The sequence below is a fragment of the Aplidium turbinatum genome, chromosome 4 (assembly GCF_918807975.1).
Source record: "Aplidium turbinatum chromosome 4, kaAplTurb1.1, whole genome shotgun sequence".
Classification (NCBI taxonomy): domain Eukaryota; kingdom Metazoa; phylum Chordata; class Ascidiacea; order Aplousobranchia; family Polyclinidae; genus Aplidium; species Aplidium turbinatum.
In genome coordinates this window covers 42,861,984-42,880,151 of record NC_137475.1, presented here as the reverse complement: position 1 = coordinate 42,880,151, position 18,168 = coordinate 42,861,984, and the positions used below count along the sequence as shown (strand labels likewise).

At 38.3% G+C, this 18,168-nt stretch overlaps 2 protein-coding genes across 2 annotated transcripts in view; one reads left to right on the top strand and one right to left on the bottom strand.

Moving 5' to 3' along the window:
* LOC145769200 (midasin-like) overlaps positions 1-18,168 on the bottom strand; it is a 78,909-nt gene that overhangs the window by 33,351 nt on the left and 27,390 nt on the right. Inside the window, exons 39-52 of the mRNA XM_082580790.1 lie at positions 17,948-18,145; positions 6,562-6,669; positions 5,987-6,178; positions 5,726-5,809; positions 5,339-5,455; positions 4,380-4,573; positions 4,058-4,139; positions 3,620-3,779; positions 2,677-2,926; positions 1,914-2,134; positions 1,444-1,526; positions 1,038-1,162; positions 741-871; positions 341-426 (exon numbers count right to left, since the gene is read on the bottom strand). Of these exons, the coding sequence (XP_082436916.1) occupies positions 341-426; positions 741-871; positions 1,038-1,162; positions 1,444-1,526; positions 1,914-2,134; positions 2,677-2,926; positions 3,620-3,779; positions 4,058-4,139; positions 4,380-4,573; positions 5,339-5,455; positions 5,726-5,809; positions 5,987-6,178; positions 6,562-6,669; positions 17,948-18,145 (2,031 nt within the window). The remainder of the gene's footprint in view (positions 1-340; positions 427-740; positions 872-1,037; positions 1,163-1,443; positions 1,527-1,913; positions 2,135-2,676; positions 2,927-3,619; positions 3,780-4,057; positions 4,140-4,379; positions 4,574-5,338; positions 5,456-5,725; positions 5,810-5,986; positions 6,179-6,561; positions 6,670-17,947; positions 18,146-18,168) is intronic.
* Positions 9,017-17,234, top strand: LOC145769603 (podocan-like). The gene is made up of 14 exons (XM_082581267.1): positions 9,017-9,078; positions 9,609-9,833; positions 10,472-10,684; positions 10,862-11,048; positions 11,354-11,442; positions 12,085-12,233; positions 12,376-12,534; positions 12,967-13,134; positions 13,836-14,110; positions 14,423-14,626; positions 14,931-15,101; positions 15,359-15,487; positions 15,957-16,025; positions 16,720-17,234. The coding sequence occupies exons 1-14, from the start codon at positions 9,026-9,028 to the stop codon at positions 16,774-16,776; spliced, it is 2,148 nt and encodes a 715-aa protein (XP_082437393.1). The 5' UTR covers positions 9,017-9,025; the 3' UTR covers positions 16,777-17,234.

The following is an 18,168-nucleotide window of genomic DNA, read 5'->3' as shown; positions in this document are numbered from 1 at the left end:
GGATCACAGCAAGCTTTTTAAGGCAAGCAAATGAACAATATCGAATTGGGGTGCCCAAAGTTTTGCAGCCATTTTGCAAGTTTTGGAGGACCGCAATCACCGCATTGAAGTTTTCACTCATGCTGTCCTTGAAATTCTGCCTCAGCTTCAAGATTATACATTGTGCAGCCCAGAGGGGTGTCATAGATCGTGTTCCCGCGGCCCGTATTTTGGACAACGCTGATATAGAATGTTCTCTTGTATCCACGAATGAACACAACTAGGAATCCCAACATTAGGTTGATATGAAAAAAAAAATCCATGATGACAACATCCAGAATTCAAGACACATGCCACTCACACCAACATCCGACGACGCTTTCCACAGTCGGCTGGCGAAGACAGCGTCGATGACGTTTGCGAACAACTCCACGTAGCGAGTGGCGGCTGAGGAAACACACAGAAGTTTGAAAGGAAACATGAACAGACAACAACTTTCCAGGTTTATGCATAGACAACACATGAGCGCACCATTATGTCAAGAATGTGTAATAGTTTGGGGAAGATAAACACTGAGGGTCTATGGTTAAAAAAATCACCTCTCTACTAAAATTGTATGATAAACAGTAAACACTGAAACCATTAATGGTATGATGCCATTACCATTTATGGGCGTTGGAATCGGGAACTAAACAAAACATTGTGACAAACAATAGTTAGATTATTCACACAATATGGCTGCACTATGAAAACATAAATACCATTGTTTTCAATCATCATCGACGGAAGAATTCGTGCCATGGCCGAGGTTCGGAGGTGTCGGTCGTTCTTTGTCGCTAACTCGATTAAGACGCGGAAGAAGGAGGCCAGACTGGCGGGGAAACTGCTACAACTACAATAAAATAAATATAAATTAGTGGAGTGCAAGATGCAGGGGAAGCAATTACCCACGCACATGCCTAACCAAGTACTTCGGTGTTGTGACAAGTATGTTGTTTTCGCTGCAGAACCACACTGTGCAAACCGTTTTGTTTTCAAACTAAAAAAAGAAATCAAACCTTTTGAGGTTTTCCAAAATTTTAAACTGCTGCATGATGACTGATAGAGTGGGCCTCAAGACAAAATCCTTCACAGATGGAGACCGTACATAAGGGGCGGCTTTTCCCTGATCTTCAATGTGCTCCTGTGACGTAACAAAATCAAATTTTGCTTTATTGCACATTACATTCTCGTACACTTGTTGTTAGAAAAAAAAAACTATTACAAAAACAACCGGTTTAAAAAATGCCCAGCGGAGAGAAGTTGTCTTTTTACATTAACGTAACAAGAATAGATTATGATACTTGGGCGAACGGCTTGAAAAAAATACTTAATCCTCCCAACCAAATCGAAGACAATACTCTTGCTCAGTAGGAAGCACAATATAAACATAGCTCAGTATGTTTTGTTACTTATATCTCCCACCCTTGAAGCGTGCAGGCCATATCGCAATTGTTCAAGCAGGTCTTGGGCAGAACTCATAGCGTCCAACTTGGCAGCAAAGTTACCTGCAATAAAAGTGACGTGGAGAATAGAAATAAGTTTCCGTTCTTTTCCTTAAGACATAAGAGTGGTGTGATTGAAAAGTTAATGAAATCCTCTAAGCCAAGCATTTACAACTAACAACAACCCCTGTCGATAGAATGTTGACCAGTCACCTAAACTAACCTAAGAGCAAGGGGAAATATTTATTGCTTGTCATTGATAGAAAATCTTTATCTCAATGTGAGATTATAAAGCATCGAGACAGGAGCAAATCAATAAATAATAAAATAATAGTGGAACTACAAACACAAGAATAAAATACGTATAGTCGTATACAGTAGGTCTTGAATATCAGTTCAATATCAGAATAGTCGTGAAACTTCTCATTTCCTTTTTCAAGTCAAACCCACCTTCAAATCGCAACGACGTGTCACAAGCTTCCCTTTCATTAGAGGTCGTACATGCTGCTTGGTTGATGAGTTTAACTTCACTCCATGTTAACCCTTGCCAGCTGCTTTGTACATCGAAACTATCGAGTACATCATTGCCAGTGTGCAGATGTACTTCCACACACCTGTTTCGCATTGCCCGAGAAAGTTCTCCATGAAACGGATCCAAAGAAAATATTAATCTAGAAAAATAGTTGTTTTGTATCATATGGACAAAGAATAGATTCCTCTTCACATAAATACATGATATTGATGTGTGGCAACCCTTGCATTCCACACCACCACCTGCTTCCAGATATCCCGCGAACCGTCTTCAGTAACCATGGGTGTTGCAGTAGTGTGGAACAGATACCCAAAAATGGAAAATACCCCAACACCAACAGGGTAAGGATTTGGCCGAGTTCAACGATACAGCAAGAGCTTGCGTGATGCTCTGGGCTAAGGCCGGGTGACACACGATAATGAAAAATGGTCCATTAGTTTTTCAAAGCCCCGAGGAACAAATCAAAAAGCTAAAATTTCCTGACAGTAATATGTCAAATACGTGAACAAGCCAGACCAGTTTTCGAATTCTTAAGTCTGATTCGACTTGAAAATTTGAAAACTGGTTTAACTTGATTCGTCTAACCCAGCTAAAACCACATCAATTCGAAATAAATGTGTTATAAAACTGGAACGCCGGTCTATCGTTCAAATACAACTCAAGCTCTCAGCTGTCACAAACCTGAAATCTTTGTGTGGTTTAATTTCAGAAACATTTCCGTCGATAACTCCTCTTTCAGTGACAGTGAGAGTCCCATTGGGCTCCAATAATGCATTGAGTCTGTCCAGGACCGACGCAGAGCAGAAGTTGGCACCGTCAACAAGAAGCCAGTCTCCTTCTTTCAATGCCTTCACCAGAATACTATCAGACCATTCGTATGTTCCTTTCATGCCCTTCCGAAGATGAAGCTTCTTTATGTCTATCATAACATCTGAAAAGTGAACACGGCGAGATTGAGGCTTTTTAGTCTTTTTAAAAAGTTCAAGATCAAGTGGTTTCATTCGTCAATCGTCATGGGTGAGATCGCTCTGCACGTCTTTTTATAATTAAACTACAATTGCAAGCTGTTTTGAACTGTAACTATTACTAGGTTTTGTGAAGGGTTCGAACAAAGCTTTTCAGTATTAGTCTAAGTATCTGATTGGTTGTCACAACCGAGTTGCCTGTAAAAAAAACGTTTTGTCTGTAGATGGAGGCAGGGTTTCATATAAACAATAACACATTTGAAACGGGAGAAATGTTCATAACAAATATCCGTAAAAATCCCAAAAATGAAACAACGTTAATTATAACCAGAACGAGCCCCTTAATCACTACACAATGCAAAGTCGCTTAACCATTCTGCTAGCTCATCATTACACTCAACCACATGCACACAAAAATGTCTTTATTCAATCGAGCTCTTCTATAAGCAACCTTGATATACTTAATAAAAACTCAACATGCACAAATGGGGAATGGCTCCATCCGCGATTTGTGACTGTGGCAAGGAGGAACAAACCGCAGACCACACCATCTGCAACTGCGCCATTTACCATGCGCCAAATGGTGTGCTTGGTATGCCTGAACTGGATGGAAAGCAATCGGAGAATAAACATTAAACTCTCACGACCGGTAGCTTCACCTTGCAATTGATGGGAAGTGGTTTGATGCACAATTGCAGTTTTTGCCAATTCAATAGCGGAAGATAACTCCCTTTCTATTTGAAGATGGGGGTCATTTTGAGAGCTTTCGGTCATCTTCGACTCTATCATCTCCGTATATTTCCACATCCTTTCAACAGCCTATTTAATGTAAACACAGATTTAAATCAATGGTTTCCTTTCGTTTTATACACCAAAAGACTCTGCACATTTTATCTTGGTCACACGAAGCAATTTACCAACATATTTCCTTTAAAAATGTCTCTTTTTTAGCTACGTAAGATCTTATTCGAGTCAGAGTACGGCACCAAGAAAGCGCTTTTACGGTGACGAAAACTTTTTATCGAAATAGCAAAAGTTACTGAACATATCTGATTTCACTGATCAAATAAAATTACAAATTTTTAGCATCGACGTACTGCAAGTAAATGTTGGACTGCTGTCAGTTTCTTTTCGGAGTCAGCAGCGACAAACTGGTCTTGGCAAGCCGCTAGAAGAATTCTGTAAATACATCATCAGTAGCGTTGATGACTAGACCTAAACAACTTAAACTTTTCTATATGCAAACAAGCATCAGGCTACGATTGAGAAGACGTGCACCACCACTAATGCCTGCAATAATAATGCAAACATAAGCAATAAAGAGGTAAAGCAAAATACGCAGCTTCAAAAAGCATTTAATCAAATACTGGAAAGCTTAATTTATAAAGCTTCATTTGCTGCTGTGGCAATAGTACTCACTTGATAGCTTTGTCCACTAAATCCAAAAAAGTTTTACTGATGTCAGACTGTTCGTAACCACCTAGTAATTCGATGGTGTCCATCGTGCTGTTAGTAGATAAAATTCGTAGTCTCCGTCCAGCCAGGCTGGCGACAAGCTTCACAAGCAGGGATTTCCCCGATTTGGGTCCACCAGTGAGAATACACGGCCAATTCTGGAAAAAGAATAATAACTTTGTTGAAACTTGAAGACTGCATAGCCGAGTGGTGAGAGCACTGGCACAACACTCGAAATGGCGCCGGTTCGACACCGCTCAAGAGCATATGATTGTGTCTTTGGTAAAATACTTAAAGGCACGCCGTCGAATGCAGAGTGGCGCCACTTCGTTTATAGCCCTTGATTTCTCTCATGTATGAACAATGGGCTGCTCTAAAAACAAACGCACACGGCCCTTCTTAGGGCTATGGCCTGCTGAAGTGAAAATTATGTTTCAATCTCCAATACTTAATCAAACAAATAGACTATTTAGTTAATAGAGATTGGGCCAAGGCCTGGTAGAAGCAATTTAGATTAAGTGTAAAAAGGCAATGCAGTCTATCTTCTTATCCACATGCATGAGATATGCAAACACGAAAAAAAATTTAACAGGGAAAACGATGTTTTCAAAAAACTTGAAGGAAAAAAATTTCAATAAACATGAATGAATTCTCTATGTAAAATATCGAATGCATCAAATTTCAACAGTCAAATGTATTAACACGAATAGCTACGGGCCTAGTTTGAAAACTATGTTGCTCACATAGCTATCTCGTTATGCAAGTGTGATCTATTGTGTCGAAAATCATTCAGAGTAACGCATATTTGCGATCGACACAACGTTGTAAAAAAAACAGAATGTATTTACGCAAATCTAGTACAACCAACAACATCTGGTATACAGCAGTAAAAAAGCGGAATCATCACTCAAATAAATGCTAACCTTGTTTAAAGCAGCAACCAAGGACTCTGCAGGTTGGAGCAAACTTGGAGTGATTGGGTTGGCAAGCGAGTTCGATGGATGGTAGTGGTGTCGTCGTGCCATTACAGTGTTACCAATCTAAAAAGAACAAAATAAACATTGTTTTTAAAGCAATGCAGGGGAAGTGATAGCACAACCATACCTCGTAAGTTTCGTAACGGAAACGAGTAACCCACACAGCAAAACCCGTCATTTTTACAATGTAAAAATGACAAGTTTTGCTGCCTGGGAAAGCAAGCGTTCTGTTAGCAATAATAATTCTAAAAAATCTTGTTTACAATGATTCAAGAAATCGGTAATTTTGAAAGTATCCGGCTGACGTGATGAAGACAATTCATTACCACTCACCAGGATATGGTTTGAATCCATGTGAAAATATCTAGTCGGGTAATAAGCCACTTGTCCAAAAACTTCATGAAAGAGAGAAAGCATCTTGAAAAAAAAAGGTCAGAATTGACGTGTTGTCCAGCTGAGTAACCGCTTGTTGTCTACTAGATAGAACTTCCAACATAATCAAAACAATAAATAATTTCAGGCAAGACATGAACTAACTATGGTGAACAGGCCACCTGCTAAAGTCGCGAAGCATACCTACGTTGCACAACATACCTTTTCTTTGTCAGAACGACACCTCAATCGTTCGCAGTAAACCAAATAAACGTATCTGCTGACATCTATCGGCTGGTTCATATTAAAATCATCATCCACGAGGAGGCACCATCGGGTCATATCACGCAAGTTAAATTCCCAAGGTGCGCCTCTGTGACCCCATTTCTTTTCAGTGGTAATTTGTTCATATACCTGATAAATATAAGCAACAGTAAATAAACCGGCGAGTATGCAATAGTTGAAAAACACTGTCCGCTTAAATACCCCAGCAACCATTCACCAAGCTATGCAAACATAAAAAAGTGAAATAAAAAAAAATAATGTTAAAAGGACATCTTTCTGTGTGGTCTTGCAAAACGTTCTATAAATTTGCCTTAAAAACTTGGTAAGCAACATAGATTACATGAAATAAAACTTCTGACTCCTGTGGTACAGAGTTTAAAAGCATTCATAGTGCAAAATGTTGCCATACAACAACATTCAGAATGGTCCTGCAACATAACCTGCATGTTGAAGCAAAAACTGCAGAAGCAAATTAAGATATTTGACTGTAACGTTGCAATAAACTTGCTGACCTTCTGATTGAATTTCACCATGTTTTGCAAGATGCACTGCGGTATTTGTGGAAACGAAGCCGTGAGGATGAAGAGCAAATCATCTCTAGAAAGATTGTCCACATGAACCTGGGCACAAAAATAAAATGTAGAATAATGTGTTTTTATATATCCATCGCAGATATGCGTTGTTGCGCAGCGCTTTACAAAGCACACACTGTTAGTGCAGCCGCATATAGGCGCAGCCGAGTACTTTATTGCCTTGAATCTATTCCTTTTGCCCAGTGCCAAGCAGAAACAAGACTCAGTACCACTTTTAAAAAGTCTTCGGTATGACCCGACAGAGTTTCGAACCCAGGCCTACAGATTCAGAGGTGGACACACCAACCACTAAGCCATCGCACACAGCATTAAAAAATCTACTGGAAAAGTGTGAACTAATACACAAAATTAGAAATAGATTTTTACAAACTCTCACATAATTAAAACCATACAAATACAGAAACAAGCAAAGTGCATTTTTCATGTTTCATGCAAAACAACACTGGCTCGATGACGTATAGCGGAAAACGTTTGCCGGTTTATTTTGTTTTGTAACATGGAAAATAGTGACGTTGCTTGGTACAGTTTCCTTATGTTTCAACAAAGTAAATACTCTAACAAAGTTGAATCACACAATTGGTCTCGCGCTGATGAGACAGACTGTTCAAAACGTGTTTTTGTTCAAAGAAGTAGACCAGCGATCGGAATGGCCCGTTTCGGTGAGTCCGATCCCTTAACGGGGGATTTTTTCAATTTTTTTTTAAATTATTGGGTACCGTAGCCTAATTATCATTGCCGTTTTAGGGTTAGGGGTTAGAGGTTAGGAACTCACCGAATCGGACTAACCGATACAAATCTAATACTAATCTAATAGGACTAATCGGACCCACCGAATCGGACAAATCGGACTAAGCGATACCATAAATCAGCCAGATGCAGATTTCCACACACCTCGTATGGAAATACAACTAAGCAAATAAACAAACTGACACGAATTAAACAATAAACTGTGTTTATGTCTCATAGCATAGTGGCACTGCAAACGGAGAAAAACTTATGGTGCAATTTCATTCAGGTACAATACAACCGCCCAGTAAATTAGACTGTTTTTAGGTTGAGTCGATGATCGCAAACGTCAAAACTGTTCAAAAAAAGGGACTGATTTGTTGTGTGGAAAAGTACTATTGTACAACTTGGTACCGTTTGCAAAGTAGCAGTTCACAAAACACACCTCAGCGTATTTTTTTTTTACAAAAAACCGAGTAATTTTGAATGACATTGGACATTTAAGTATTAAGCGATGATTAACTTCCTATGCAAGTCTCCACATGACGTATTTCAAACCATTGTCGTCATTCATTGAACAGTCACAAAGGCACTGCGGCGATATTTCATTGCACACATTTTCATTGCGTAACGTTGCCTCAAAAATGATTGGAGTTTTGATCGCAACAAATACTCCTCAAAAACTTCCTTTTGGGGAACAATAACTTATTAAAGATATTCTACAATTCCAATCAAATTGATTGGAAAACTATTAATCAAATTAAGAGAAATTGAGAAAAAGTATTTTTCAAGCGAGTTTATTGAAGTAACCACCATAACGTTACTCCAGAAGCACAATACGATTCTTGCACGACGACTACATAAAGCGAAGCAATAATAAAATTATTTCTTATTCAACTAATAAGAGTTGGATGCGCAAACAGTAGATCATCCACAGATTAAGCAAATCTACCGATTCAAAAGAATAATATAATACTGTATTTTTCGCGTATGTACCAATCCGTACTCCGCTGATTAAAACCGCCGTTACTGATCCACAGTTTAAGTTTGCAGGAACTGATTCTCCACTAATCAGGTTGTTAGCTTAATCGGCCGCTAACAAGATCCGCTGTTGGTGAATCTAACTACCAGAATTTGAGCACAGCTTTAATCCATTGTGTAAAAATTGTAGTCAGAAAAACAAAATAAATCTTTTCTTTATGTAGCATTTTGCATTTATTTTGTTTGAGAGATTGCAGCAAGAAATAAAATGTGAAAACAGGAAGAAATGAAAGTGTTCAAAACAGCTTCAGCTGTTACGTTTTATAATTTTATGCTTGCATGGAGTATCTCACAAGCTTTCACTGACAGACTAAACAAAAAAGAAAAGGAAACTAAAAATCAAAGCAGACAATGTATTTTTGGTGTGTGTTTGTGTCAAAGAACCTTCCAGAAAGAGGGTTTAGTTTTGCAATTAGACTGTTCTGCAAGACAAATAAAAAGACTGGACGTATTTTCTTTTCAATACCAAACAGAAAAGTGGAGTTTTTATCTAGAAAATACATCCGATCCTGGAGTTTCTTCACAACGACAAACAAACTCATCTGCTGTACCTCATCATATCGGACTTAATTTAAAGATGAATAGCTTGTGGACGATTAGAAACGAATTTTACGAAATGGATGAGGACACGGCAGAAAATATCGAGTCATTGGAACTTTCTTATAACAAGTAAGGGTGTTATCAATTCACAGTTACGCTTTTTGTTTTTCTGTTTTAGGATGTACGTCTCTCACGTTGGTATACCAGTATGCACTATAAAGCCAACTTTGTTGTGACCGGCATACCACATGTCATACAACTGTAATGTATACAACTGTTTTTATCTTCAATGCTATTGAAAACAGTCTAGTTTTAGTTTTCGAAACGTTAGGTGGAGATGTGTTTAGTATCTATCTAGAGTCTAGACTTTGGGCTTTTTTAAATTTTCATTATAATCATCACTATCATTAATTGCATGTTCCACAGACTTTATTTTGAACTGGGTGAAAATGTGCCCAACCGAAGGTGCTCGGTTTGACACCCCACCCAAGCACTTGGTTGTGGCATTGACACAAGACACAATTCATCTAAATCTTCCTCCTACTGGATTCTACTCTAGATTTAAGCGTGGACGCGTCAACCGAGAGATGTAGCTCGAAGATAGTGAAAGTGTCATAATAATTGTTGCCAACATTTCATACACTTAACCTTGTTTGCAGTATCAAGCAAATCGGGACGAATGCATTTGCACCTCTGCGCAGACTCAGACACCTATCGTTGCGATACAACAGAATAGCAACAATACCAAATCTTTCCACATTATCAAACCTACGAATTGTGGATTTTCGAAACAATTTCTTTTTGAAAGCAGTACCCGGCCATTACATGCCAAGGTCAATAACCCATTTGTATCTCGCCAATATTCCATTGAATCACCTCAGCAGGTAAATTTGATTTTCAACCGTTTTTGATAAGTACATAAATTGGGTGGTGTCGTAATCTGTCGTAATTCGTAACTGTTGCATCGCATCTGTGATCGCAATGTACTGTATGTTATCGCAATGGGCGCAAATAAAAGCATGATTGTTATTATTATTATTCATGAAACAAAAACAAAATGACTTCACAGTGTAAACACCATTGGTTTTCCGTATTTTACAACATTTTACATCATACAGAGTCGTTCAGCTAAGCAAAAGAAAGGCATAACATCAATCTTAGTTGCATTGTCGGCTGCATACCCGAGTGGTGAGAGCCCTGGAACGGCAATCGAAAGGGCGCAGGTTCGACACCGCTCAAGAGCATGCGGCTGTGTCTTTGGCAGGACACTTAAAGGCATGCCTGAAAGTGGACACGAAGATTGGCTTCCTTGCCTTCCCGTCCACTTAGTCTTAATCTAAATCTCCAACCACCGGGTGTAAGCTTGCATACGACAAAAAAAAATCCTAGTTAAAAAATTAATTCTGGCAATTAAAGTACTTGGTGCCCAAACTCCACTATGTCCACATGTTTAGTTGAAAATAGCCTGCAAGTGCACTGCTTATTAGTTGTTTAAAGATGGCTTCTTTTCGCTATGATTCAGAGAACTTCTTCAAGGCCAAAGAAATATGAAGGTTTTGGATGTATCCAGCGGTCTGGCAACACAAATGAGACACCGGACATTAGCTGACGACGCTTTTGATGACATGCACAATCTTACTATTCTCGACATGTCTTTCACGAACTGGTGGAAACATACTATTAGTGCAAAGCACTTTAAAAGTTTGAACAGTTTAAAGATATTGAAAGCAAGAGGGTAAGGTTTGTTTGCAATAAAGGTTTTGAAACATTTAAAAACTCATTTTTCTAAAATACCGAAAATTTTGGTCTTGTTCGTAAATTTGTTCAAAACTTCGCTTTCTGTCGGAAATTTTAGTTCGTAAAAAAACGGCTTCTGGAACGAAACCAAGCAAATCTTTTCCTTCTATTTTAGATGCTACCTCAGGTCATTTCACCCTTTTATGAATGACTCCCAATATGCCTCACTTACGTTGGAAGAAATCGATTTGTCAGGGAATCGTTTCAACACAGAAAATTTAACAAGTGGACATTTTCCCAAACTCCAGAGACTGTACTTGAACTTCACTATAATTAAAATCCTTCCAAAAGATGCACTGCAGGTATGAAGAGTACGAGCAATATATTACCACCGGGCACGACAACGTTCTAAGCTGGCCATGCAGTCGTTTCGGAATGCTTTTTCAATATTTCGATGTTTTTCATTTTGTTTGTCTTTAAAGATTTGTCTTTTCACAGCCAACTCACACAATTTCACTTTTCATAAAACTCGGCTATTTTTCGGTAACAGCAAACTTCAAGCGACTACCTACGCTGCTGTTGAGGCAGGTGGTATCTTCGTCGCAGAAATTTTTGAACTCCTCGCAAGTAACTGTATTGTATTTTATGGGTGCTTCAATATTTTCAGAACATGCCACTATTGCAAGAACTACACATTAGTGGTGTGAGGCTGTCCACTTCAAGCGTACACACTTTGAACAACCATCCAACCATAAGGTAAAAACAAAAATTTTGCACAAACTATTTTTTGTGAACTATGTAATATTTCAAATAGTAGCTTTTAAAGCTTTACTGTTTGATAACTTATAACCAATGACCAACTGCCGCAATTGCGCCATTTAATGGTATGTAACAGCAATTACGTGTTGCCACACCGAAAGCAAAATGAAAAGTTACTTTTCCAAAATATGACAGCTAATTTCACAAGTGTAGATAGAACGATCTATTCCATCCTAATGCTGCGGGTTCGATGTGTTTCGAAAGCTAGTGCGAACCGCTACTACCACAGAGAATTCGCAGCATTAGGCTGAAACAGGCCGTTTGCATCAACAGTTGCGGAATAAGTAACGATCATGCTACTGAAAATGAAACCCAATCTATTATGTATATGACAGCTAATTAGAACATTAAAACCGAAACAAATTCAGTCATTTAACTTTTTTAAAACTATGGTATTTGCATGGTTAGATCCATACGCGCCGACTTCCGGGGGGGGGGGGGGGGGGGGGGCCGCGACCTGTTTATGACGCCATCGCCTTTCTCGCCCCCAAGGTTTTTTGAAAAGTCGGTGCCTATGGTTAGATCAATAAACCCAACCCTCTAAGACAAGTTGATGATATTGGAATAACATTTGTTTAGATATTTGGACTTGAGCCACAACAAGCTAATGAACTTTCCAGAATTGTCATCAATACTACATGGCATCAATGTGAAAGGAAATAAACTAAAGGTGATCCGCCGACGGATATTCTTCCGCGCAAACTCCTTGTCATCTTTGGATCTCTCTGGTATGCGGTGGTGAAGCAATTCAGTGCTCAATGGCTTGAGTTAGGAGGAGATTTCATTAAGCTTTTGTGGTTTTCAGGTGTTTCAAACTTCATGACTTGTTTCATAAACTTTATTTCAAGGAAGTTTGTTGAATTTTTTCAGACCAACAAATCACAACTATAGAAGAGTACTCGTTCCTTGATGATGTGACCAACCAAACAAAAAAACTGAGTTATTTGAACCTAAGAAGAAATAACATACAATCTGTTTCATACAACCAGTTGATTGGGCTAGAAAATCTGGTGGAACTTGATTTAGACGGTGAGGGTTGATTGTACTGGCAATTAATGGATAACGGTTACCCGAATTTATAGTAGGAAAGGTAAAGGTGTTCCCATACTTGATTCAAGTGTTGAGTATGAAAAGATAAGGTTCTCATTGTACTAAGCTTTCCACACTAAGAAGAGTAGGGCGGCCAGTTCCTTTCTCTCGGCCGTCTTTCCTGCAGCTATTATGCCCAGCCCACCCAATTTATTACACTCTGGGTAGAGGTGAGCGGTGTTTTTAACAAGCAGCTGAAGCCGGGAGTCGAACCAGGTTTGCATAATTGGAAAGACAACGCCTTATCCGTTGCGCAATCCCACCGCCACTTTGTAGCACATTATAAAAATTCCAACTGTGTTTAAATCTGACGTTATTAGAAGAGTGGTATGTCTTAAAATATTGTACTTTTCTAATCACGATACATTTCAGGAAACTCGGTTCATTATCTAGAAAGGTTTTCCTTGCCAAAACTTGAGATTTTAAAACTTTCCAACAATATGATCCACGAAGTCAATGTAGAAACTTTCAGCACTTTGCAATATCTCAAACACCTCGATATATCTAGCAATGAAATATCTCACATAGACCCAGCTATAGGTAAGTCATAAATTCATGGTTAATGATAATAAATACATCGAACGTTTTCAGCTTACTTGGAGCCCTCATCAGGAATCTAAATTAACAATAAACAAGTAAGATATAAAAGATAAACGCGAAAGGAAAAGATCACAACCAAGAAAACATACAAAAGGAGCGGCAAAAACACAATTTGAAGAGCATCTGAAAATAAGACTTTTTGTCCTTGAAAGTGGACTTTTACCGACTGGACGTAGCAAAAATACATCACCGAAGGAGCAATTGTGTGTTCTTACGTATCCATACCAACCATATGTACAATACATATTTAATAACTAACAAAATCTCTACTGGTACTGTAGCAACATATATTTTGCATTGCATTTATCACATCTTGATGTGCATTTTTTCTAAGCATGTGTAATATTTTGGGGGTATGGTATAGCCATGGAAGCTCCATGAAATCTAAAAAGTACGATTTATTTTTTACAGAATAAAACTGCTTTTAAACTCTGTGATAAATGAAGCGAATTTGCTCCCTATGTTTCTGCAAAAACTGACTAAACTTATTTTCCGTTTTGATTATTTTTTACTTTGACATGCTAACGAAAAATCGATAAGCAAATGCTATTCAAAAAACAAATGCTTGATTTTCCAGAAATAAAAACAGAAACATATTGTATTTATTTTACCAAAATAAATTGTATTTGATTATCTCACAGACCTCCATGCTCTGCAGTACCTAAACCTTACTGGAAACAACCTCACGTTAGACAGAGGTTTTCCTAGGATGAGAAGTCTCCAATATCTCTCATTAGACCACAACAATGTAACAGAGATGACTGTGCAAACACTTGGAAACTGCTGTCTCTCACTACGGATTCTAAAGACAGCACACAACAATATAAACACGATTGCGAACGGCAGTTTTCAGTACCTGCGCAATTTATCGGAGCTCGATATGAGTTTTAATCAATTTGCCTCTCCCAGTTATCACGTAAGTTGCATTCACGACTACAGCCACAAGTCAACAAGGTATAACGTGTTCTAGAGAGACCCCGACTAGTTACACTGTGCTGTTACGTGAGAGAAAAAGGTCAGAAATAATCGAGTGAAATAGAGTCTTGTCTACCTAATTTTCGTACTTCCCTGGGCCATTACAGTGGACCAATGCACAACGAGCTCTGAGTCTTAATATACTTATGTTCTGGTAGAAAATAGTATTGTTAGCAATATAATCCATATATCGCATTACTACATGTATGACAAATAAAACGTGTTTACATCGCAGCTTGATTATCGTTTGCAGGCTTTTCAAGACCTTCAAAACTTGGAAAAACTTAAACTCATGTATGGAAAACTGAAAGCATTCCTCGGAGTGCCACTTCAAAACCTAAAACATCTTGATTTTTTTAAAAACAAACTGGATTCTTTGGGAAATATTCGCATATGTGATTTGGCACCAAGCATTGAGTATTTAGACCTGAGCTCCAATGACATAACATATATACAGGTAACATCGTGAGTTTTATTGAATTAAAACTGTGAGTTTTATTGAATTACATTAAAAGGAGAAAATTTGATTTAAAACTGGACCACCAGAGCAGTTCATATAAACGTTGTTTCTCAAAGCCATTACGTTACTGAAAAGACGACAATGGACTGCACACATCAGCCAGTTCATATCACACATACCACATATCAACTCAACTTCTGCAGTACAAAAATAGGACTGCCAGTACAAAAGTGCCAATGTGATGGTATACAGTGCGTAAACTTCCCGTTTCTACATTTTAAAATGTGAAATATATCTTCAGCCGGGGATGCTAGATGGTCTAGCTCATCTGAAAATCATCAACCTAAAGTACAACAACTTTCAATGTCCTTGCAATGATGATAATAGTATGTACGCAAATTCCTATCACTATGCAAAGGAATGGCTGATAAGTTTTGCTCATTCAGAACAGGCAGACAAGTCAATGCTCATGGTAAGTGTGATTCTGAAATATTCCAGCGACATTCTAATGTTTGGGTTATAAATGAGAGTTGCAAAGTATGAAAGAATGACCTTTAAACTTTAACGCCTTTGTCGGTAACACAGAATTACGTTCAGTGCTTGAACGACAATATTATAGACTTTGTCCATAACAAAATCCTATCCATGTAAACCTTTTGAAAATAAAAAGCTTCCCAAACATGGATGACGTCATACTACCCAGCCCTAATATTATTTTCCTGCTTGCAGGAAATAGAAGCGGAAAAAGTCAGCCCGGTACCAGCATATTTCTGCACAAAAGAAAACTCTGTAATGATGCCATTCTTCGACGAGCCATGTCAGCAAAACGCGATTGATATTTTGAAAAAGTTTTTTGAAGTAAGTATCGAAGTAGGGAAAAAATCACAGTCGATCTGGTTGTGTCATATGTATAAACTAAAAATGACGCATAATAACAAATTGTTTGCAATACACAAACCTTTAAGACCTCAAATTTACCCAAAATATTCTTTCGCTATTGAACCACCGAACAGAAGCTTGTTAGGACCATCAAAAGGCTGCAAAATCACTGACACATTCTATTGACAGCCAATTTATCTTTCTTCAGTAGCTACACCACCTTCAATTTCCACCTTTTTAGCCATTACTTTAGATAGGGAGCGGACAATAGACATGCTATTGTGATTCAGAAATGAAAATTGAAAAAGCCCAATTGAAAATATAGTTCAAGACAACGGTACTTCTGGTTTGAGACTACCATCTTGAAACAATGGTTAACTTCGTTTAAGATCTTTTTCTTTTAATTCAAGCGATTGGTGTTTATTCTAACAATGTTTCTGTACTGCAGGTAACGAATCTTGAAGGATATGAAGAATATATATCCTCAATAATCAACGGAACGACTGGAGACGAAGAAGTGAGTTAGCAACAATGTCTCAACTAGAAGTATTTTATTTTAAATCGATGGAAACTCTTTATCTTGGTTTTGTTACAAAAAGAGGAAGTTAGTTTGTTGTAAATTCGAAACTTAGTGCATTGCTTCATTATTCAGGGCTCCAATTATTCGAAAAAATATATTTCAAAATGCTTTGTTTTGACAAAAAATTATCGTGATGATTTCAACTTAATCAATTTTCTTCACAAAAAATTTTGTTTCGGTTCGGCCAAAACTATTTCCTTCCAAGAACCCTTTAAAATATGTTATGCAATTCAATATAAACTTGCATATTGCGAAGTGTTTAAGTCGCCCCATAGTTTAAACGGGGTGTTAACACGCTAAAAAAGATGTAGAAAATCAGCAAAATAAAAACAGAAACACGAAATTGTTATTTGTACCTCAATGACGAACAAAATCTGTCTCATGGTTCCATGATTATGGGCATGCCCGAGTAATAGATGCCTGTGAGTTTCTTACCGCTAGCACCAAGTATAAATTTTTAATTAGTTTATTGCCATTGAAATATCTCAGACATATACCACATATTGATCTCATGATAAAGTTCAAAAACCTTTTTTTTTTTTTAATTTTCTCACCTTAATTCTGTCTGTTTCGATTATTACTTTTTAAACTTGTCTCTCACTAGCTCTGTTAACAGCCAATCTGTTTACAGGGCTCCTCTCAAGATTATGATTACGGAGACTACGAAGAGTATCTTCTGCAAATCTAAACAAATTCTGCAACGATGGCGTGTAAGGTACCCACAGGAGGGCGCTGAACAAGGCTCCAGAAACATTGTTGAAGGCCGCTCCCTTGCTGATGGTTACCCCGATCAAGTGTCAATGAGGTGTTCTTGAGTCGGCCCATCAACAATCTCTATTAATAGACAAGCGGCCGAACAGCGGACGCGTGCTACACGGGTTGCTAATGGCTGTCTCAAATACAAGCAATAGATGTACTGGACCAGCTCTGACTGGTATTTGTCATTTCTTTATCATAGTTTCGGGTCAAAGGTCATGATGTTACAAGTCTGCAGAACTAACACATTTACTGTACTTGTGTATTCATAACCTACCCTTTAAACACAGTTTCACAAATGCGTGTCACGAACGGATGAGTGCTACTATAGTTTTCTTTTGTCAATGCTTTCAAAAAGGGATGATTACTTTTAAAATACATAACTTTGTTACCTCGTTTAAATACTGCCTCCAGATAGTCCGAAGACCTGTTTCGGTTTATAAGTCAACACTCAGGATAGGGTTGTGAGGGCCTTACTCGACACATAATAGAGATATTAGATTGCAAAAAAATATCAAGCCGGCATAGATTGTTCCAAAATTAACCGTTCCTTGTTATATCAATGAGCTGCAATATTGCAGATTCGTATCTGGTTCATTTATTACAATTCTGGTGATCAACAGTGCAATGTCTCTCCGTGTGAACGACACATTTACGATCAGATATCAGAAATGGCCACCTCAGTAAGAAGGTAAATAACCCTTCAAGTAATCACGCAACGCGGCTATGTGACATGGTAGAAAGAGCGTTCAGCCAATCGAATAAAAAATAAGTTATTATCAAAACGGAGAGCGTGCCACATCTCACCAGTACAAGCAATATTACCATCGGTAAACCAACGAAAGCACAAAATAAATCTGATTCTTGGAAAAACTCAGCCAGACTGCAAGTAGAACTTTGCAAAGTCTGTAAGATGTGACAAATCACACTGTATCTACCACGGCGGCAAAAATCCGTCATTTTTAAATTGATTCAACGTCTGCAAACGTTAAATCAATGTACAAATAACTGATCTTCCTGTCTGGGTAGGTGCAGTATAACCACAGGTATAGTAGCCATAGTCTGCTATAATAGAGGCTAAGGGTCAGGTTCTTGGCCATTACCTGCGTAAATCGGTTCAGGAAACTTTTGGGAAGCCCCTTCCTTCCGCCGCCTTCCTGCAAAGGATTTTGGCAGGCGAATATCTTGGTCTGCCTCCGATCAACCATGAAGGAGCGGCCAAGCTCAGGGACGAAGAGCTCCCCACGATGATCGAAAACACTGTTGAGACTCTCCAAGACCGATTGTGAGGCGAGGTTCAGCTGAAACAGGTTTTATTGGTTGA